This window comes from Eulemur rufifrons, chromosome 27 (genome assembly GCF_041146395.1).
Source record: "Eulemur rufifrons isolate Redbay chromosome 27, OSU_ERuf_1, whole genome shotgun sequence".
NCBI classification, from domain to species: Eukaryota; Metazoa; Chordata; class Mammalia; order Primates; family Lemuridae; genus Eulemur; species Eulemur rufifrons.
This window is the reverse complement of record NC_091009.1, coordinates 30,867,988-30,891,246: the sequence shown is the minus strand read 5'-3', so window position 1 is coordinate 30,891,246 and position 23,259 is coordinate 30,867,988. Positions and strand designations below refer to the sequence as shown.

Genomic DNA, 23,259 nt, shown 5'->3' with positions numbered 1-23,259 from the left:
AACAAGAATCGAGACTGAACTTTTTCTTGCAATAATTCACAAGTAACAGCTAGTGTGCAAGAGACGTGGCTGAGCAGAAGCGAACTAGCGCAGATAATTAGAAGTACAGGTTTCCCACCAAACACTCTTTCCTATGGGCAAAGGGATGCTAGAACGCCACTCTCAATTGGAGGCCAGTCTAGTTTGTCCAAAGAAAACTCACATATAACACAATGGTGAAAAAAAAAAAATTCCTCTGTGCCAGCCCTGAAAAACAGAAAGCGAGTTATGCTTAAGCCCATCCTAAAGTGGGCAGAGGCTTCCACAAACATCTCTCCTCTCCCCTCCTCTGTCCCCTTCCGGTGAAATATCTTCATCCCCCAGCAAAATGGCCCTGCTTACTTGTAAAAGGGAGAGTGCAAAAAACAAACAAACAAACAAAAACATCTTCCCTGGGAATAAAATTGAAGCTGCCACATTTTGAAGACACATTTCCCAGCCCACAGGCCCCTGGCCCTATCTCCCTTTGCTTTGGGAAGCCCACCTGCCCCTGCCCCTCCCCGAATGGTCCATGTGCCACGAGAGGCCCACAGAGACGGGGGCTTAGAAATGAGTCTGTCTCCCACAAGGAGGGTTTGGCTTGCTCTTTTTGGGTGGCTGGCAGGAGACTGCAAGTATAATTCTATCCTTTTGCCCCTCCTCATATATGGGGTGGGATGAGTGCTGAAGAAAAAGAAAGGCATTGAGGGACCGGGATGGAGTCAACTTGACAATGAACTCTTCAAGGACACCTTCCAGCTCCCATTCTACTAACAGGCCTATTTGATTTTGTGGGATGGTGTGTTCCTCCAACACGTCCAACTGCCGCTTATAGAACAGAAATTAGGGGTAAGAGGTTCACACTGCTAGTTCGATGTAGATTAATCAGTTCTGCAGCATTAAATCCTTTGCCAACAAGAACTTTTCTTCTAAGGAAAGAAGCATCCTAGTCCCAGAGTCACAGTCTCCAGCCCTCCCTCCGCCCCTTCCCGCCAGGGTTGTGCTCACTCACGTCCATGGACATCTCCCTCTGGATAAGTTTCTTGGTCTCCTTTTCGCAGAAGTTGAGCATGGCTTCCCGGTTGTACGTGCCCGTGGACTGTTTCTCCGTCTGGTTTCTCTGCCGCAGCCCTATGGGAACGCTCCCGTCTGGGTCCACCACATCCAGCTCCTTCTCCAGCTCCTCCATCTCCTCGGGAGACAGGGTGGACAGCAGGCTGTCGATGTCGGGGTCTTCACTCACCTGCCGGCGGTACTTGGCTACCCTGGACATCTTGGCAAAGTGGGCTGCGGCTCTTGCCAGAGGCTATGGGAGTCCTGGGGGGCAGGGAAGGGAGAGGGTGAGCTGATCTGGATGGAGCAGAGTGGGCTTGGGAGCAGACCCCCAGCTGGTGGAGGACTGCAGCTCCTTGGCCCTGCTGTGCTACAGGTGCTGAAGTGTTAACTGCACGCAGCAGCCTCCCTGCAGCCCAGGGCTAGTGGACCCTGGCTGGTCTAACCAGCGGCCAATAAGACGCGACAACTGCCCAGCCCCGAAAGGAGAAGCCAATACCCGAGCTGGGGGCGGGTCTGCCTCGCTGTCAGAGCTGTTTGAAACTTGAGGACATTCCAGGGAATCTTGGAGCGCTGCGTGACCAAATTTAGTACAGAGCAGTTTAGCCTTTTAAAGACAAGGGGGCCACGCAATGAGAAAAAGATACAAAAATGCAGAGGCTGGCAGAAGCAGATCACAGCCACGGAGAGCCAGACAAGCAGGGACGAGGCCATGGGGGATTGTGAACTGGCCGGCGCGAGGCATGTTCAAGCACATATTTTACTTCTCCATCACCGGGTGGATGTCGCTGTGGTCAGTGTGTGCTTCTTTGACTTCTTTCTACTGTATTTGGTAATGTGCTGGGGGACTCCCAGGCATTTATGGCCCCAGGAAAGATGCTCAAGATGAGGGGTGAATACCGCTAACCACCCCCGTACCCATTCTCTTCTTCCAAGGACAACCTGAATGCTGAGCATCCGACACTCTAGCCTCCTTTGGCCACTTTGAGAGGGAGAGAGAGAGAGAGAGAGAGAGAGAGAATCCTTCTCACTGTGTACCAAAACTGAAAACTGGCAGGCTGTTTGGGAAAGAGAGTAGGATCTGCAGAAATCAGGAAACTCTTAAAGGGCTGTCACTTTCCATGAAGCTCCAAGGCTCTTGGGAAAAGGGTTCAAACCTCCTCCGGTTCTCAGATACTTCTTCCTCTCCTGGGGCATCTGTAGACAGACCGCCTTTGGGAGCACAGAGGAGGAGCTGGCAGGTCGCCGCCCACATATAAATCCAGAGCACGATTTAGCGTGTCTTCAGGGAAACAGAATGCTGGGCTGTTGGGAGAGATACTATTGCAACAGGTCTGGCATGTTTTGTAGAAGGGCTTTCCACTGCTCATCCATCAGGCTGCCCTGCACAAGTCACAGAGACATTCAATCTCCTGCCCCCCTCCCTCCTGCCACAAAATCCCTTCTAGAAGCCCTGGTGTAACTCATCGGGGTAGATGCTTCGATCTTTCCTGGCATCTTTCCATCCTAAGCCAGAGAGAGACTGTCACTTGATCAGCATTTGCTGAGTCCAGGGATCGTCTGGGACTAAAACTTGGCGGTGGCATTTCATGTCCACTAGCTCAGCTTTAGGTTAAGGCTGGGGAGAGGAATGGTGCTCGCCGGTGGGACTAGGGGACAGAAGTGAGGCAGGCAAAGCCCAGAGGGAAGAGTGGGGGAAGGGCTCCGGGAAGCCTGGGGGCTGTCGTGTTAAGGGTCAGTAGACAAGCTGTTGGTCAGGCAGTGGATGCGTATTAATATTTATTGATTGCCTATTGTATGTCAGGCATTGTTCTAAGAACAAGGGATATAACTAAAGATACAAAATCAATGTGGTCCCTGGCTTTTCGGACTTACATTCTACCAGTGAAGATATAATAGTTATTAAACAAATAATTTTAAATAATCCATTAAATAGTTAAAAGTTGGCAAAATGTCTCAAAAGAGAAGTACAGAGGTTATGGCAAAAATACAACAGGGGAGGCTGGACAGCAGTTTGGATCCACAGTTAAGAGCTTGGGCCCTTGAAGCCAATGGACCTGTGCTAAGTCCTAGTATTGCCACTAACCGGCCACGTGACTTTGGGCAAGCCACCTTCTTCTCGGAGACTTGGCTTCACCATCTGTAAAATAAGGACAACGGTTATGCCTACCGTGCAAGATTGCTGTGAACATTAAATTAGGTCACGCACATGAAACATTTAGTTGATATACCTGATTCATGGTAAACACAATATTTATCAGTAAATAAATATTATTATAATTATTTCCTCTTGTCCTATTTTCTTTTCTCCCCATCCCACATCTTCTCTCACCTTTTCCTCTCTTTCTTTCAACAGTAACCACCCTCAGTATACACACACACACACACACACACACACACCCCTTCTCACCTGGCTCTCACTTCATTCATTCATTCAAGCATTTATTCAGATACTATTTTGTATATCTAGCACCCTGCCAGGCACTATGAGGAGAGGGATACAAAAATAATCACAACATTGTTACTTTGTTATTCTCTTACAAATGTATACTTTAATGGGATAAAAAATAATTAGAATGTAAGGCAAAGTAAAGCAAGCTAGAGAGGTAGAGGAAACTGTTAAGAGCGCAACTGAAGACACATTAATTTTGTAGGGAGACAGGGTCAGAGTGTGATTACAAAGGACTCGAGCTAGACCGTCACGGGCTTTCCCTTTGATTGTTGGGTGGCCACGGCACGCCTTGCACCCACCCCGTGCCCCCATGCCCTCTCAGGTCAGTCGCTCTTTACTCTCACGGTGCCTAGAAAAGGCATCATGTTCTGGGGTCCCTGGCTCTGGGGCCAACTCAGCCAATGTCTAGTCCCCCAGTCAGCTGAAAGCAGCTCCCTTCCCAGCTTCCAAGGACTCTTCTTTCTCAGGATTTTTGCAAATATAGTCACTGCACCCCGTGGAGGAGTCAGAGCCTAAAGGCAAATAACTACCTTCAGCCCCAGGGTCAGCCCCTGGCCCAGGCCCATCTGGTACCAGCAGCCTTTTCTTCTGGGCCCAGTGGTCTCTGCTCTAGGAACATCCTCAAAAATTAAATGCACAGCTTCCAAATTTAAAGGGCAGGACTCATGGCCTCCTAACCAAAGGTTTCTACACATAAACCCCTGTATCTTTTCTGCCTCAGGTCCCACAATTCCAAATAGCTGGCTTTTCTGACAAGCCTTGGACTCCGTCTGAAGCCTTTTACTCCCTAGGGCCCCAGGGAGACTGCTCAGAGCTCTGAAAATCTTCCCTTGGATTTCCACTGCTTTCTTCTATTCTGCCTTTGAATCATGGACCATTCCATCAGGTAAGGCCACCACAGTCCCCTAGACTTCTTTAAGACTCACTAGGGAGAAATTAGAGTACTGATTTCTTTTCTTTGCACTCTTTAAAAAAGTTTCTTCACTCAGCACCCTGACCAAATGGAAGTGGGTTTTTTGAGAAGGGATGACATCTTCCTCCTCTAGCCAACAAAGACTAAATCCTGGTCCTCACCCAGCCAAAACTATCCTGTAACTGTTGCAGTTAAAAGAGAGCAGAGAGAGAGAAGTCTAAGAATGCTTGCTGGCCCCTTGAACAAAGCCTACCAGAACAGTAAACTTCCAGATAGGGACTTTTGGAATGAAATGAGCTGAGTAACCACACCCAGATTCTGGACTTTGTAAACTCAGAAACTCAGTATCACAGTGATGGTTAATTTTATGTGTCAACTTGAGTGGGCCATTGGGTGCCCAGATTAAACATTGTTTCTTCATATGTGTGGGAGGGTGTTTCCAGATGAGAATAGCATTTGAATTGGAGGACTAAGTAAAGTAGATTTCCCTCCCCAATGTGGGTGGACATCATCCAATCCATTGAGGACCTGAATGAAAGAGCAAAATGCAGAGGAAGGAGGAACTTGTCCCTCTTTTCCTGCCTCATGGATGAGCTGGGATATTTCATCTCATCTTTTCCTACCCTCGAACTGGGATTTGCACCATCGGCTCACCTGGTTCTCGGGCTTTTGGACTTGGACTGAATTATACCACTGGTTTTCCTGGGTATTCAGCTTGCAAACACAGATCATGGGACTTCTCAACCTCCATAATCACGTGAGACAATTCCTCATTATAAATCTCCTTACATACATACGACCTATTGGTTCTGTTTCTTTGGAGAACCCTGACTATTCCTGGCGATTGAGTCAAAAGAATCAGCCTCACAAGAGGCAGATGCATAAACCAGTGTTAACTACCAAGTGGACAAGAATAGCTATGAGCACAGGTCAGGGCATTCTCTCCTGTAGGGAAATCTATTTAGAAGCCAAATAATAATTAGAAGACTGCAAAATGAATATGGAATAAGAGCAAAGAGAGGTAGTTAGAGCTAAGGGATATTTCATCTGGGTCCTGGTGAAACCTGAAAAAATATCCTTGCCCCATGAGAGCATAAATCTCTAGTTACTGAAATATTTATGTTCACTAGGTCTGGGGTGCTGACTAAACATCAGGTTCTTGCTGAGTTCCTCCTTTGAGGCTTCATGTTACTCCTCTCCCACATTCTCTCTTCAGCTTGTACAATTAATTAGATTTAAGTGTTCTTAATTACAGTCACATTCCAAACAGGTCTTCTGGAACTTATACATCCAAATCAGATGACTAGTTTGAACTGTTCTCACATACAAGACATATTTACTGATAATCTTTAGTTCTATGGAGGGTTCAATTCATCTGTTTACCTCATTTCCAAGCTTTTGGAGGGAACTTCACTCTTCTTTGTAGTCTTCTATTATTTATTACACTGACTTGTCCATAAAATAAATATGTACATTTTAAAAATGTGTTTTTCTTAGAGACAGGGTCTGGCTCTGTCCTGCAGGCTGGAGTGCAGTAGTACCAGCATAGCTCACTGCAGCCTCAAACTCCTGGGCTCAGGCGATTCTACAGGCGCATGCCACCAGCCCAGCCAATTTTTTTTTTTTTTTTTTTTTTTAATGCTTTGTAGAGATGGGGTTTCTCCGTTATGTTGCTCAGGCTGGTCTAGAATTCCTGGACTCAAGCAATCCTCTCGCCTCAGCCTCCCAAAGTGCTGGGATTATAGGCGTGAGCCACCGCACCGAGCTGTGTTTCAAAGTCGATTGCAAAAGTACAGAATGGAGAGGAGCACCTTTCACAGCCATCACATGATTGAGGTTTTTTTCTGGTTTGGTATTTTTTTGGACTTTGTCCCCGCCCCCGCCTCTTCTCGGGGCAGAACATCCCTCACCCCTTCTGGTGATCCTGTCGTCTATGGCCCACGAATCGAGGGCTGCAAATTGGTCACGGCACCACAGATGGCCCAAATAGTTCCGTTTCACAAACACTTACTGAGCATCTACTACATTCTGGCACCTGATTACTATAAAAGACTGAGACATCGTCCGCCCTAAAGGAGCTACGTGTAGTGGGTAAGATGTTCACAATCCATGACGAATTAGGTAGCATTAATTCACAGTTGACAGCAAAAGTATTGAAAAAAGGAAACGTATTTAGTAAGTTTGAAGAATCCTAGCGGAATAATATCAGGTTTATCCCAGGCCACGGAAACTGGTGACGGGGTAAGGAACTCTTTCTCATTCTCAGCTTCCGGGGAGTGGCGGCTCCCATTGGCTGCCGGGTGAAACGATGACCCAATCCCTGTAGACCTCAACGCCCTCCTCTCGTGATCACTTCCGCGGTTGGGGTCAGGCTCCGCCCAGCTTGCCCGGCATCCCTTGCGCCGCTGGAGTCAAGATGGAGGAGTATGCTCGAGAGCCTTGGTGAGTCTCACGTGCTGTCTTCTGTCCACGGCTGTCGTTGTCCCCTGTCTAGTCTCCCCAGGTGCTAGCCACACGCAGCCGCAGGTTCGTCAGCTTGGGCCTGCTAACCGTGGGCAGTGCAGACTTGAGCGGCCAGTCGGCTTCTCAGCCCTGTGCCGCACCCCGTCCACTCGGCCTCGGGAACCCCGCCGCCCCCAGCCCAGCACTCCTGTGACCTTGTGGTGGATGAGGAGGAGGTTCAGGCTTGGGCTTCATGGAGCCTCGGAGCCTCCTCCCAACGCAGGGCACAGTTGGCCTTGTGCGGGGTCCGTTGTCCTGTCTGCCCGCTGAGGTGACCTTGGGCGCGCTCCTACGCCTCGCCTTGCTCAGTTCCTGTGTTAGGAAAGCAAGATAGGCCTCTGAGGGAGTGCTGTTCTTGAGGCCTTGCTTGTATCATGATACGTGTCCGCAGGGTGAAGCATTTCAAATGACCTGGAGCATAGATTTTACCCAAGGGGGTTGGATAAGCCCCATTAGGCTAGAGTCTGGTTTTCTTGCTTGGAATTACCCCTTGGAGGGGGGAGAGGGGCAAAAGTTGTCTGTAATATAGGAAGAAATAGTAGCTTATGTTTTGTGAAAAGCCATTAGCAGAAATTCATTCTTTCATTCAGCATGTATTGAGTGAGGGCTCTGTGTTAGCAGTTGGTTGGGTTCAAGGAATAAAAGCATGAATAAATTAGGCGCATAGATAATTATAAAACGGTGTAATTGCTATCAGAGAGTAGTCCCAGGTTGTCTAAGTTTAAAGTTTCTGGGGTCATAATTGAAAAATCAAATCTCACTATTTGGGTTAATCACTTTTTTAATTATGTAAGAGCAAGAACCAAGGTGTGCTCAAGTTGTGAAAATGCCCAGGACTCTGAGTTATTATTACATTACTATCCTTAGCCCTGAAGCCTGCTGTTTGCTTCCTCCCCCCGAACCTCCACCAAATGGCATACAAGATACATGTTTCAGTGCCTCCTGGCTCTTCCAACTTACCTTCTTCAAAGGCAGTTACCTACCCCCTTCTTGGATTGTGATCGGATATGCAGGACTCAGCATACTGTAAACTGCTGCTTGATATGGCATAATGTCAGCTTAACGGGGGCAAAGTATTTAACTTTGTTGAGATAAAGATCTTATAAAAATAATGAATTTTCATTTACTAAATCAGTAGGTAGCCCTTTGCTTTCTCTTAGTACGTATGTCCTAAAGCAATATAGTCAGTTACCTGGTTAGTTTTGTAGTCAAAACTGCTTTGATCTTTTGACTGCTCTGTTGCTGTGGAAACTGTTGCATGCCTTACTGTGTTAGCAAAGAAGGTTTTATGGTTTATGAATGAGAAATATGATCATCTTTTTCCCCCCCCCTGTTCTTAGCCCCTGGCGAATTGTGGATGACTGCGGTGGGGCCTTTACAATGGGTACCATTGGTGGTGGTATCTTTCAAGCTATCAAAGGTTTTCGAAATTCTCCAGTGGTAAGTAGGTGATGGTCTTATTTTATCATCTCCTGATAAGTAATATTACTGGTGGGCCCATCAGTGGGTAGAAGTGTATTATACTTCCAATATATTATATTTTTGGTTGCTTCCTTTTGTTTTGTTATAGGGAGTAAACCACAGACTACGAGGGAGTTTGACAGCTATTAAAACCAGGGCTCCACAGTTGGGAGGTGAGCAGAATTGTTTCATTTGTACTCTAGATTATTTTTTTCTGTTTATTTGAATATGGAGCTATGTTTTTTCTTTTTTAGATGATACCAGTTAGTGATTTTAATTTGGTCTAGCAGCTTGTCACAAACTAATATCCCTGTAGGTTCTTCTTAATTTATGGTTTGTTCAGAAAGTTGACTTGAATTATTGTATTCATTTGAAAATTTTGTCTGTGTCCTTCAGATGCTTAGTGATTTTTTTTTTTTTTTTTTTTTTTTCTCCTTCTCCAGAAGGAAGACAATGTGTTTAAAGTTCAGGTTTGTGAGAGTCAGGAATGATAGCTTCTGAGGTAACATAAAGCTGAAGAGAATGTGATCTGAAGGATTGGGGTTTCATGAGAGAGAAACTGATCAACCTGATTGGGCTCTTCTCCAAGGTTAGCTTTTAGACATTGTGCAGAGGTCATTGCAAAATTTGAAGATTACATCCTTTGTACTTTTCAGCACATTGACTGCCACACTAGAAAAAAACTTTTTTTCCTTGTGGCCATGGTGTTTTATTACGAAAACAGAATAAAAACTTTGAAAACAAAATGACCCTTTCTAATTTAATGGAAACATTGTTGTTTTTTATTGTTTTCTGTGCGTGAGTTATATGCAGCTTGAAAAATAGTTCACATGGCTCCCAAGGTAAAGAGACGCATGCATAGCCACGCACAGTGGCTCACACCTGTAATCCTAGTGCTCTGGGAGGCTGAGGCTGGAGGATTGCTTGAGGTCAGGAGTATGAGACCAGCCTGAGCAAGAGTGAGACCCTGTCTCTACTAAAAATAGAACAAAATTATGCATGGTGGCACATGCCTGTAGTCCCACCCAACTACTTAGGAGACTGAGGCAGGAGGATTGCTTGAGCCCAGGAATTTGAGGTTGCTGTGAGCTAGGCTGAGGCCATGGCACTCTAGCCCAGGCAACAGAGTGAGACTCTGTCTCAAAAAGTAAATAAATAAAATGAAGAGACGTGTGCATTACATATGTTTCACAAGGCCCCGGGCTCAAAACTAGTGTGAGTTAAATACAACTCACATGGAAGTTAATGTATTAAACTTGGTTATTCAGAAGCTGGAAGAAGGGAGATGACAAAAAAGTTTGGAGGTTACATTCACTTACAAAGATATAGTCAGACTGGAGAGACTGTGTTAAGACATGAAAAAGACTCAACACTCCAGTCATCCTTAGAAATTTTTTGCGTCAGAATAATCTTCTCTTTGTTTTTAGCATATTTTTCTTTTGAAGACAGTAGCTAATAGCTACCATTTATTGAGTGCTTAGTATTTGTCAAGTGCTATACTAAGTGTTTTACAACATTATCATATTTAATTCTCACCGAAGTGAAAGAAGTTAGTACTGTCATTATCCTCATTTCTAAATGAGGAAATTGAGGCCCTGGGGGTTGAGGTGATTTGGTTGAAGTATCTTTTTTGTTTCCTTTCCCCTCTGTAATAATTGTATACTCTGGAAAGTAAATAGTAACTAATTTTCGTTTGTATTTGTGGTTACTGTGTTGTTCAAGAATGAAAAGTCGTATTAAAGTCACACCAAACCCTGAACCTCTAGTATATGCAGAAGCCTTGTGGGTTTTTACTTGGTTTTTGAGATGCTGTTTCTATCACCTTAACTTCGCTGAGTTAAAAAACAATCAGATAACTGTCACTGCCAAGAGAAGCCTAAGGAGACACGACAGCTAAATGAAAGGTAGTGCCCTGGAACCGAAAAAGGACATAACAACTAAGGCAATCTGAATTAAGTATGGAGTTCAGTTAACAATAATGTATCAATATTGGGTCATTAGTTGTGACAAATGCCCCATGCTGACGTACATGTCAGTAATAGGGAAAACTGGTGTGAGATATGTGGGAACTCTATACATTCTTCACAGCTTTTCTAAATATGTCTAAATGTGAAGTTACTGTTGCCTGGCTCAGTGGCACATGCCTGTAGTCCCAGCTCTTCAGAATGCTGAGGTGGGAGGATCACATACGTCTAGGAGTTTGAGGCCAGCTTGAGCAACATGGTGAGACCCTGTCTCTTTAAAAAAAAAAAAATCTAAAACTATTGTAAAATTAAAGTTTATTTTTTTAAAAAGCAGGGTAAAATACAGGAAGAGTGGATGGTGGTATGAGTGAATAGAAATCTTCCATTTCAAATCCTTGAGATCAGCCTTTTTTGGAAAACAGTATATTGAGAAGTCCTAGTCTTGAATTCCAAAAGTAGACATGCACATACATACACAAGTACAAACATCTAAAAACATAACACCAAGATTTTAATTGTCAGCATTTCTGGGGGTGACATTTTCAGTTTAATTTGGTGTGAGCATTTACAAAGGCCTTCAAATCAAGATTCAGGGACCGGCAACATGGAAAAATCACAGTTGTATCCTGAAAGGTTTTATATTTTCATAGGGGGAATAAGATAGGGTTTTGGCATGTCTCTGTTATTCTTCAAGCCCTTTCTTGCATTTTGGGAGCTGTTCCAGGCTCATTTTGTACTTTCGCTTTCCCTGTCTTAGCCGTTGAGTCTGCCATTTCTCCTAGTTCCTTTTAGTTGAGAATGGTATTTAGAAGCCAAACTATGGGCACTGAGTGTGTTGTTATTGTTATTATTATTATTATTGGAGTGTTGCTATTCCCACGCCCTCTTTGTAATAGAGCTTGAAAACATTGTCCTGTGTGTGTGTATATATATAAACATACACTAATTACATGCATACACACGAATTTATATTTCTATAAATCTGTATATATTAAAAATCATGAGTTCACATTGATACCTTGTGATTCCACATCAGCCCCATGGAGTTCATTATTTTTTCATATGTATACCTCCCTCCTTGCCCTGCTTGGACTATTGCACTCTGCAGCAGGGTGCCCTGGATATACTCTGACACTCCATGCCAGGCTGCCCTTCCCTGTGAGTCTCTCCTTACTCTGCTCATTCTCTGACTCCCAAGGGTGTTGACATCCCCCTCACCTTGCTCTGGCTCCCCACACCAGGCTCCCCTTCTGCGTAGATACCCTCCTTACCCTGCTTGGACTCTCATATAACCTTAGCTTACTCTGGCAGTGATTCTTAGGGAATGGGGAGATTTCAGACCCTTGTGAGGAAATGGGAGAGTCTTGTCTGAAGAATTTAGTGAAATAGTTCTAACATACTTAGACATCATAGTGCTTTCCTGGGGCATAGAATTACTGAGGAAAAACAACTGGTTTATTGTTATGTAGTATGTGATGTCTAATATTGTACCAAAAATGAGGGAGCTTTTGCTATAACTTCCACTGGTACTATCTACTAGATTTAACTGATAACGTGAAAACTGGGAAAGATCCAGGAGATGGGCTGGTTCAAATATTTGGTGGAACTCAGTTTATTGCTCCTGTTAAGACATCCTGTTACCTGCTACCCTGAGATTTTTCTTTTCTTTTCTCATTCTTTCTTTCTTCCTAGTCAAATGCAGCATTTAGTATAATAACTCTTTTCATATGATACAGATCTTCTGTATTCATTTTAGAAGATTTGGAAAATATAGAAAGGCACAAAGATATTAAATCATCTGTTTTGTCACCCAGAAATGCTGACAATTAAAATCCTGGTGTTATAATATTTTTAAATTTTGTTTGTACTTGTGTGTCTATGTGTATGGGTCTTTGTTTTGTAAAATTGTTTTTGTGTTTAGGTAGAGTTTAAGAGTCAAGTAATCTGCTTATTTAAAGTTGTTTTTAGATTTGTGCTTGAGAAATAAAGGATGGAAAGGTAGTTTCTATTCTCTTGATGTTCCATAATTCTAAGTACTTATGTCATTCATTTGCCACTTGAGCATATATTAGCTTACACGTGTAATACATTCCAGAATAGCTGGATTTCTTTTGTATTAATATTTTCATCAGTGATTTTCATAGAGTAGATGCTCAATGACACTTAATGAAGAGAGGAAAAAATAGAGGTAAGTCAAGGTGTAAAAGAAAAGGAGAAGGTAGGAGGAAGCAGGGTGGTTTGATCTTGTGTATTGCTGCGTAGGCAGAGATGTTGTTCCGAAAGGGTGATTTGCGTGTTGCTAGACATACGCAGCCTGACTGTCAGTCCTGGCTTATTTCTTCTAGGCTTTGGGCCATTGCTAATTTTCCAGCTGATATAAATATAATCCGAGCTTTATTCAAAAGATAAATATTCTGACTTTCATTCAGTGTTTATTCAAACCTGTGTTTACATATATTTTTTTGGAGTATGAGGGATTTGAAAATATACTGAGTGTTATATAAACTTATTCTTGACTATAACATTTCAAATATAAGGTGAAATTAGTATTTGTTTGTTTCTTTTTAAAATGAAATAGGTAGCTTCGCAGTTTGGGGAGGCCTGTTTTCCATGATTGATTGCAGTATGGTTCAAGTCAGAGGAAAGGAAGATCCCTGGAACTCCATCACGAGTGGGGCCTTAACAGGGGCCATCCTGGCAGCAAGAAGTAAGCAATCACTAAAGACACGGGCCGAAGCCACACTTTTTGGAAAAACTTAACGTGCCTTAATGGAATGACATCTGTAATGTATAAAACTGAGCATTGCTTAATTTGGTATAGCATAAATACACAGTATTCATGTTATTCAAATTCACTGTATCAGTATATAGTGATTTGAAAAAAATTAAGGGGATTTATTTATTTGGAACTTTGAGAATGAGATAGCATGGGGTTCTAACCCTTACGTTACAGTAGTTAAGAACACTTTAGGTCCCAGTTCTGCCATTTATTAGCTGTGTGACTGGGCAGTTTACCAAACTTTTTGTGCTATTGTTTCTTTATCAGTATTCTGGAATTAGTAATAGTACCTGCTACATAGGATTGTTATAAATAAAGAGCTTAGAACCATCTTCTGGATCTTTGGGACAGAGAGCAACCCAGAATTTCTTTGGGCTTAGTGGTTTAGACCAGGGTTCACAAACTTTTTCTGTAAAAGGCCAGAAAGTAAATATTTAAGGCTTTGAGCAGCTGTGTGGTCTTTGTCACAGCTGCTCAACTCTGCTGTCATAGCATGAAAGCAGCCACAGTTATTACATAAATGAAAGAGCATGGCGTTGTCCAATAAAACTTGCTTTACAGATACAGGCAGTGGGCTGGATTTGACCTGTGTGCCATAGTTTATTGACTGCGTCTTGGACAATGAGAACAAGAGTTTGGAAATGGGGACAGCAATATAGATAGCACCCTCCTTTACTATCTATTAAAGTAATCTCTTTGTTATTAATGTCTTCAGATGGACCAGTGGCCATGGTTGGGTCAGCCGCGATGGGTGGCATTCTCCTAGCTTTAATTGAAGGAGCTGGTATCTTGTTGACAAGATTTGCCTCTGCACAGTTTCCCAATGGTGAGTCTCCTTTCTACTTAATACCATAGCACAGACATTTTGGAATGGTTTCCGGATGTTAAGAAAGACATATTTTGTCTGGTAGTTTTTGATTTCTCTACATTACGTATTAATATGGTGTGGTTTATGGGGACAATAGGCTCTGGTTCTAGTTGAAAAGGTGGACACGAATGTAATCATTTTTAGCCACAAAAACAACAATGCTTTGGTTAGATAATTTGCTGTTGATCTTTCATTATAGTTCTTAAGTTTTATCAGTGCTTATTTGCTTCTTCTAAGAAGTTTATGGTGATTCTAAAGGTGCTTGAATAATGGTTATGCAGATGTGTAACAATAATGGTAGTCAGTTGACAACTTCTTACTGTACATCAGTGCCGGGCACTGTTGCAGGTGCTGAGGGTACGGTAGTGAACAGGACAGTCCCTGCCCTCAAGGACTTAACGTTCTAGTGAGGGAAGACAGACTAACACATTCATAGATAAATGAGATTATTTCAGATAGTGTTGCTTGCTTTGAAGAAAATAAAATAGGGTGGTAGCAAGTGACTTACATTTGGAAGGGTCACTTTAGGGTTCGTAGGAAAAGTCTCTTCGAGAAGTTGGTAATGTAATTTGTTGCTAATTGTTCCTCTTATGTGATGCATAGGAGAAAATTTAAATTGTGGGCTGATTGATCATTACATAGTCATAGAATAATATTTGGTTAGCTGTTAACTTGTACAGTTTCTTCTATTTTTATTTTTTTTAAGAGACAGAATCTTGCTCTATTGCCCAGGCTGTAGTACAGTGGTACAATGATAGCTCACTGCAACCCCCAATTCCTGGGCTCAAGCCATCATTTTGCCTCAGCCTTCTGAGTAGCTAGGACTACAGTCATGCACCACAATGCTCGGCTAATTTTTTAAATTTTTTGTAGAGACAGGGTCTTGCTATGTTACCCAGGCTGGTCTTGAACTCCTGGGCTTAAGTAATCCTTATGCCTCAGCCTCTCCAGTAGCTGGGATTACAGGTATGAGCCACTCTGCCCAGCCGTTAACTTGTACAGTTTCTTGTAACTATCAAAAATTTCAGTGTCTAAGCTGGACACTGTAGCATGGTAGCATGCACCTGTAGTCCCAGCTACTTGGGAGGCTGAGGCAGGAGGATCTCTTGAGCCCAGGAGTTTGAGGCCTGCCTGGACACATAACAGGACCCTCTCTCTTTAAATTACAAAAACAAAACAAAAAACAAAAAAAACTTCAGTGTCTAAATCAAAATATCCCTTGACATTGGAAGAAAGCAGAAAGATCCTGTATGGATTATAGTAATGAAAACATATATGACCTGGCATTTGGGAAGGAAATATATAGAATAGTGATATGTGTTGAAAATTATTTTTGAGCTTGGAAAAGATTCAGCATATACTTAGGAATAGATCATACCTCCCAATTTGATTTAATTTCCCTCAGGCACCTAGCAAGAGATTCGATATATCTTTGGCACAATTTTCAGGTGCACCTCCTATATGCCAATGGAGTGATCTAGATGGCCTTGTGGACCCTCTCACCTCATGTTTCTGTTTTTTTAGTCCTTACTTGTGCGTTAACACTCTGTTATGATGGTCACTTCCTAATTTTGCTTTTTAATTTGTTTTGACTAATTTAATGTGAAAGACTTCACATAAAACATCAAAAGATTGTTCCATTATTTGCAGAAATTCAGAAATGGATATAACAAACTTAACTAGTTACATTGTCTTATGGGAATTAGCCTTGGTTACTTTGCTTTAGGCTTTTCCTCTTAGAGGGAATCTCCTTTTCAGTAATTAAAACTAAGCATTTATATAGAAGCAGCTTAAAAGAGGTATATTTTTAGACAGGAAATGTGTTTCTGAAAAGCTGTATGGGGGGAAATCTGTGACGTTAATTATATTTTTCCAATGAACTTACATGAAAAAGTTCTTAAAACTGTAATAAAAGAGTAGATAGAGGCCAGGTGCGGTGGCTCACACCTGTTATCCTAGCACTCTGGGAGGCCGAGGCAGGAGGATCACTCGAGGTCAGGAGTTTGAGAGCAGCCTGAGCAAGAGTGAGACCCCATCTCTACTAAAAATAGAAAGAAATTAGCTGGACAACTAAAAATATGTAGAAAAAATTAGCCGGGCATGGTGGCGCATGCCTGTAGTCCCAGCTACTCGGGAGACTGAGGCAGGAGGATCGCTTGAGCCCAGGAGTTTGAGGTTGCTGTGAGCTAGGCTGACGCCACGGCACTCTATAGCCCGGGCAACAGAGTGAGACTCTGTCTCAAAAAAAAAAAAAAGAACTGTATCTAAATGGTAACAATGTTTGTCTTTGGTTTATCTTTTTCACCCAGTATCTTTTCAGGTTTTCTATAATGAACAGATACAACTTGTATAATGAAATAAAAATATGTGGCTGGAATAAAGCACTTGGCAAACGTCAGGGAATTTTACCACTGCCCTCTTTCTCTCTTCCTTCCAGCTATGTTCTAGTCTACTTCAGTTTCCCTAAAGAGAAAAAAGATGGATTAGTACTGTAAAAGTCTCCTTTTTTTTAAGAGCTGCATTTTTTTTCTTAGTTTATAGGCCCTTCCATGTTTTGAAAACTAAAACTGTAAGTCTTTGTTCTACAGCAAGCTACAGGGTATCTTCCCATTTCAGAGCTCATTCCTTACTTAATTGGTTATATAAATTGGATTACCAAGTTCTCTTAAAACATGACTAAGATACTTAAACTTTGTGAAAATAATTTTAAATAGTCACTGAGAAATATGTCAAGAGGTGGGAGAGATTCTTCCAATCTTGATATATGGCAGCTTGTTATAGCAATTGCTTTAAAAACTTGAATGTTGCGGCTTCTCTAGTTCCACTCATGGGACTGTGAGGCTCGCCCAAAAAAAAAAAAAAAGAAAAAGAAAAAAAAAAAAAAAAAGAAAACTTGAATGTTGCTTCTTGATGTAGTTAATCCATAGCATTTGAAAGCTGTTCATTCTGGAACATAACAGAAATCAGTCTGTCATATATTATACCAAATTTGAAGGTTCTCCACTATGCTAATGACAATTAAGTGGATGTATAAAGAAATTCAGGTTACAGCTGTAATATAGCAAGTAATTTTTTAGTTGATTGATTTACTTTCTATAGAGACTTGTTCTTTTTAATTATATAATATTCAGGTGATTTTTTAAAACCTTTTTTCTTACTTGTAGGCCCTCAGTTTGCTGAAGACCCCTCCCAGTTGCCTTCAACACAGTTACCGTCCTCACCTTTCGGAGACTATCGACAATATCAGTAGGACGTCTTGCCCAGGATTTCTTTAAACAGAATGAGCTGTAGTTTGAGAAGGATTTCAGAAGATCAAGTCACAATCTGTTTTTAAAAACATAGGTTTTTAAAACTATGGCCAAATAGGCTATGAAGAGACATTTAGTACTTTTTTCTATTTAAAGGAACATGGGGTAGGGGTCTTAAAAGATAATACATTTATTTATTCACACTTGAATTGCATTTGTGATCAAAATAAGTGTCTAATATCATTAAAAGAACATATAAGTGCTTAAAAGATGAAGGACCAAAGGTCAAATAACAGTGGAACGTGACCATCATTTCCTTGAGGACTTCTCTGCCTGGTTTTGTGTATTCTGTTATTCAAACAATAAAAAGCTCCTGGAACTTACTGTTTTTTTAAGATAAGTTTTAGAGTTCTACTTTTTCATGCTTGCATACTTCAAATAATGCATGTTTTATAGTTCGTCCCTCCTCTAACTTGAAGTGAATTACGTGTGAGAAGAATCATGCAGAGTCAACGTGAATCATCTTACAGTGCAATGCTCTATGGATTGAAGGATATGGTAAAATATTTGTACTCCATTTTGAAAGTAAAGTATGCTATGTCTTGATTTTGAAGATGTTAGATACAAAACTCTCTTACCTTTAGGGCTGTTGTGTTTTGATTCCTGATAATCAGAAACTGTACCAGAAACAACTTGCTTCCAATATACTCAATTCTATATGAAGAATTTGTGGAGGGTACAGTGATACTGGAAAAGTCTGATGTTCGTTATATGCTTAAAAACAAAATATGTGCTATTTTTAATATGTTCCAAGTCCTCTGAAGTGGCTCTTCTATAAAGGGTGTATTTTGGGCATTGTTTGGGCCTGGAAAATGGATTAGCATTTCTCAGGGGGACATTTTCCTGAGTACATTGGAAGTGACATGTGGCTTTATAGAAGGCGTGGTATTGGTAATTCCCTGTTTGCCCGCATGTGTCTGGAGTGGAGAGCAAATCCATGTGTGTGCTATAAACACACATTTGTCTTTTGGCCCAATGCCACAAGCACAGTAAGCATTTAATCACTTACTATGATATGATAATTTAGGGTTTTCATTGTGATAAAATATGCATAAACTTTTATTATCTTACGAATTTGTAAGTGTACAATTCAGTGGCACTGAAATTGTTACAATGTTGTATCACCACTATGTATATGCAAAATGTTCTCATCATCACCAGTGTAAACTCTGTACCCCTTAAATAACAACTTCCCATTCTTCCCCCACCCCCTGGTAACCACAGTTCTACTTTCTGTCTGTGAATTTGCCTATTCTGTGTACCTCATATAAGTGGAATCATGTAAGATTTGTCCTGTATCTGTCTTAATTAACTTAGCATATGTTTTAAGGTCCATCCATGTTGTAGCATATACCAAAACTCATTCCTTTTTATGGCTGAATAATGCTCCATTGTGTGTATGTACCACATTTTGTTTATTCATTCATCTGTGATGGTCACTTGGGTTGTTTCCACCTTTTGGCTATTGTGAATTATGCTGCTATGAACATTGGGGTGCAAATATCTCTACTTTTGGTTCTTTTGGATATATACCTGGGAGTGTATAGCTGGGTCATATAGTAGTTCTGTATTTAACTTTGAGGAACTGTTTTCCCATCAGCTGTACCATTTTATATTCCCAACAGCAATATAAGGGTTCTAATTTCTCTATGCCCTTGCCAACATTGTGTTATTTTCCCTTTTTTTTTTTTTTTTTTTTTTTGGTATTACAGCCATCCTAGTAGATGTGAAGTGGTATCTCAGTGTGGTTGTGATTTGCACTTCCCTCATGACTAATGATACTTAGCTTTCATGTGCTTATTGGCCATTTATATATCTTTTTTGGAGATAATTTGTTTTTAAAAGTCTATGGCTCTCCAACTGTCAGTCATAAATACAAGGAGTTGTATGTTAGAAGAGCAATTCAAACTGAGAACATGTTGAATTGCCAAGAAAATGCTTTACATTTCTTAAGGTCTCCTAAATTCCTTTTCTTTTAAATAGTGTATCAGTTTGGAAAGTAAGGTCCTTTCGTGCAAATTCTGACTTTTTTTTTTTTTAAAGATAGGATCTCGCTCTGTTGCCCCTGTTGGAGTGCAGTGGTGTCATGATACTTCAATATAACCTCGAACTCCTGGGCTCAAGGGATCCTCCTGCTCAGCCTCCAGAGTACCTGGGACTACAGGTGTGTGCCACCACGCCCAGCTAATTTTTTTTATTTATTTATTTTTGTGGAGACGGGTCTCGCCATGTTGTCCATGCTGGTCTCAAAACTCGTGGGCTCAAGCGATCCTCCCACCTTGGCCTTCCAAAGTGCTAGGATTGTAGGTGTGAGCCACCGTGCCTGGCCACAGATTCTGATTTTTTCAGGCTTGTGTATATGTTATGCTGGTATGTTTTTGCCATTTTATTGGTTAACTCTGGTGGCTTCAACTCAGCATATCTGAAGTAGTACCTGTTTACGGATGAATTTTCTGGAATTAGGGGTGGGGCAAAAGAATGGAACATTAAAAAAGATAGGAAAAACAAGTTTTTTTGGAAGGACTTCAAATTTTATCTACCATATGCAGGACAGTAGGTAGAAACCCCTAGAAAAACTTTTCCAGTTATGTTTCCCAGACTTCCTGCCTCCTTTAATTTTTTTTTTTTTTTTTAAGAGACAGGGTCTCACTGTATTGCCCAGGCTGGCCTTGAACTCCTGGGTTCAAGTGATCCTCCTGCCTCAGCCCACAGGCTCTTACCACCATGCCCAGTTACCCTTCTTGCCTCTTTCCACTTGGCTGGTAGCCTCCTTTTTCTTTATCCTATAGTCAGGACAGGCTCTGCTCTTGTGGCTTTCCGCCCTTAGTGCTCGAGCTTATCTTGGAGCCGTTGGTTTATACCCTGATGTGTCCAATCTGGAGATGGGAAGTAGAGGAAAAGAGGCAAAAGCAAACTGTTCTTTAATTTTCACTTGAAACCATAAGTATGATACCATCTGTGGTGTTCCTGGCATAGGTGTTTTATAACCATCCAAAAGCAAACTTGTGCTGTCTCCTCTGCCCACCCCCTTCTATTTGCTGGCTCCTACTTGATAGTCATCTAAGACCCAGCTGAGGTGCCTCATTTGCAGTCTTCTCAGGGTGCTTGGACTGGGCCTTCCCTGTCTTGTCACACCCAGCACAGTAGAAGAGATTGTAAGAGGTTTTTTAGTTTTCATTTTTCTCCCTGTCCCCCTTTTTCCTAACATTTTAAATGAAAATTCTCAAACTTGTAATTACAGTTGAGTTTTACAGTGAACACCTATATAGCTGCCCCTAGATTTCACTATGAACTTTTTACAATATTTTCTTATTATATACCTATTCATCTATTCTCTCTCATTTCCTACTAACATTGAATTATGAAATCCATTGATAAGTTTTCTAGGGGATGTGTGAGTGTGGTATTTCGTTTTTGGTTTTGTGTTTTTTTTTTTTTTTCCTAGTTTAGCAAATGAGAGGAAACAGGTAGTCTAGATTATAATAAATACATTTTTTAAATACTGACATGAAATATTCTAAAACTAAATTTGGTATACAGAGTAGAACTTAGGATAAAAGGTAAAACACCCAAATTGTTTTAATTCCAAAATAAATAATTGGAGCAACAAGCAAATAGGAAGGAGCTTTTCCCCAGGTCTTTCCTGGAATAATGGAGTTAGTTTCTCAATTTCAAGGTTGAAATGCCCAGAGAGATCCCATCTGTTTTTCCTAGAATCTGACGCTTTGTGTGAGATTGGCATGCAATAGTGAATTTCTGGTCAGGGTTTGGAAGACATGGGTACAGCTGCACCTGCTATTGAAAGAAATGTCTACAAATCACGAAAGCATGATCATAGCTCCACCCTGTGGTATGTTAGTTTTAGTTAAAACTCACTGTCTAAATTCTGTTCAATCTGTTACATCATGGCTCAGCACACCACACCCAAGCTATTTTTGTAGATAACTTATGGAACACAGCCATGTGTTCATACATGTATTGTCTGTGGCTTTCTTGCTATAGTGTCAGAATTGAGTCATTGTGGCAGACTCTGTGCCCGCAACCGACACGGGAGAAGCAGGATTGAATCTCAATAGATGATGAAATTGAATTTCTTGAGTACAGGAACCACACTTTATAATAGATAACTTGATAAATATTGAGCGAATAAATAAATTATAGGCAGATGTGACGTTACCTAGTTCAAAAGTCTGAAGCTGTTTAAAGAGATGTATTGTATTTGGGGCATGCAAATGTAATAAAAAATATATTTAAATATCCATGTACCCTCCCCCATACCATAAGAAATAAACATTGTTCACACGGTTGAAATTCCTTCTGCACAGCTCCCTGATTTCATTCACCTACATCCCACAAGAGTTACCTGTTATCCTGAATTTGGTGTTTGTCATTCCCATGTATTTCTTTGTATTTTTTATATTAAATTGTTTAGTTTTGGGATAACCTTAGAGTTCCAGAAAAATTGCAAAAATAGTTCTAGTATACATTTCACTCAGCTTCCTGTTATGTTAACATCTTATAACTATAAAACAAGTATCAAAACTAAGACATTAGTTACATTAACTAAACTGCAGACTTTATTTGGATCTCTCCCGTTTTTCCTGTAATGTCCTTTTTCTGTTTCAGGGCTAACACAGGATCCCGAATTCTGTAAATTGCCTTATCTCTTTAGTCTTTTCTAATCTGTGACAATTTCTGTCTTTGCTTGTCTTTTGTGACCTTGATACTTTTGAAGAATAGTAGTCTTGTTTTGAAGAAACCTCGGTTTGGGTTTGATACGTTCTTATTAAAGTTGTGCATTATTGGAAAGGACACCACAGAGACAATCCGCTCTTCTCAGTGCATCGTATCTGGGGGCAGATGGTACCTGTGTTTGTCACTGGTGATACTAACCTCGGTCACTTGTTTCTGGCTTTCTGCAGTCAATCGTAAGATTACTATTTTTTCCTTTTGTGATTAATAAATATTTTGGGGGAGAAACTTTGAGACTGTGCAAATATCCTGTTTTTGCTTACACTTTTGTCCACTAAGTTCGGCACATGGTGTTGTGACAGATTTTCTGTTTCTCATATTCGTTCTGCTTGTATTAATTGGAATTCTGCTGTAAGGAAGAATCATCTCTTCTCTCCCATTTATTTATTTACTTATTTTTATCAGTATGGACTTGAGTATTTCTTTTATTTGGGTGCTATAATCCAATATTGTTGTTATGTATGTGCTTGGGTGGTTCTAACTTCAGCCATTGAGAGCTCTTTCTGGATGACGCTTAAGCTCTTTCAACATTGCTTTTCATTTCTGTTTTTTGGGGTTTTTGCCCTTAATTACTTGATAGCACCACGAGAAGCCCCAGGCTCATCTTGCATTTTCCCTGCCCAAACCCTGAAATCAACCTCTTCAACAAGAAGTTCCTTTTACTGGAGAATGGTATTTAGAAACCAAAATCTGGATGCAGGATAGGCTCACTGCCATTGGGTGTCACTGCTTCCAGGCCATTCCAGTGCCAAAAGCTAGTACAGACATGCAAGATACAACCCGTGCTCATGTACGTCTACGTTTATTTCTGTATCCGTCCACGTGTGTATAAAACAAACACCACCAGTCCCTCCAACTCCAGTCTAGCACCACAGGATTGATTCTAGCCATCTTTCTTTCCTCAGTTGTACTAGTTAAATATAAAATATTTTGGACTTAACCATACTTCTGTGAGAAATGGATTTGCCAACTAGACTACAGTGTTTTTTACACAGTTCTTTTTAGTCTTTTGGTATCTACTCAAAACATTTTCCAAAGCGATTTAGGTCTACCCCTTTCTTCCCCACCCCATTCAGGGTGGTTATGTGACTGATGTGCAATGCAGTTGTATTCGTTTTCTCAGTCTTCATCCTTCTCTCCACGTCTTGGTTGATTTTTCTTTTTAATTTACTTTCAGTAAAATTCAATC

The 23,259-nt window shown here is 41.2% G+C and overlaps 2 protein-coding genes across 2 annotated transcripts in view; one reads left to right on the top strand and one right to left on the bottom strand.

Annotated features, from left to right (window-relative positions):
* The window catches only part of LMOD1 (leiomodin 1), a 33,116-nt gene extending 31,626 nt beyond the window's left edge, over positions 1-1,490 (bottom strand). Inside the window, exon 1 of the mRNA XM_069459311.1 lies at positions 1,031-1,490. Coding sequence (XP_069315412.1) covers positions 1,031-1,291 — 261 coding nt within the window. The 5' untranslated portion in view covers positions 1,292-1,490. The remainder of the gene's footprint in view (positions 1-1,030) is intronic.
* Positions 1,491-6,828: 5,338 nt separating this feature from the next.
* On the top strand, positions 6,829-17,641 carry TIMM17A (translocase of inner mitochondrial membrane 17A). The gene is made up of 6 exons (XM_069459317.1): positions 6,829-6,878; positions 8,279-8,378; positions 8,509-8,572; positions 12,942-13,070; positions 13,858-13,968; positions 17,175-17,641. The coding sequence occupies exons 1-6, from the start codon at positions 6,853-6,855 to the stop codon at positions 17,258-17,260; spliced, it is 516 nt and encodes a 171-aa protein (XP_069315418.1). The 5' UTR covers positions 6,829-6,852; the 3' UTR covers positions 17,261-17,641.
* The last annotated feature ends 5,618 nt before the right edge of the window (positions 17,642-23,259 follow it).

Excerpts from the sequence above, each read along its gene's own strand:
- TIMM17A (XM_069459317.1), top strand. The coding sequence starts at position 6,853 with ATGGAGGAGTATGCTCGAGAGCCTTG. Across the intron at positions 13,071-13,857 it reads GGCCATCCTGGCAGCAAGAA|ATGGACCAGTGGCCATGGTT; the intron begins GTAAGCAATCAC and ends TAATGTCTTCAG. Across the intron at positions 13,969-17,174 it reads CTCTGCACAGTTTCCCAATG|GCCCTCAGTTTGCTGAAGAC; the intron begins GTGAGTCTCCTT and ends TCTTACTTGTAG.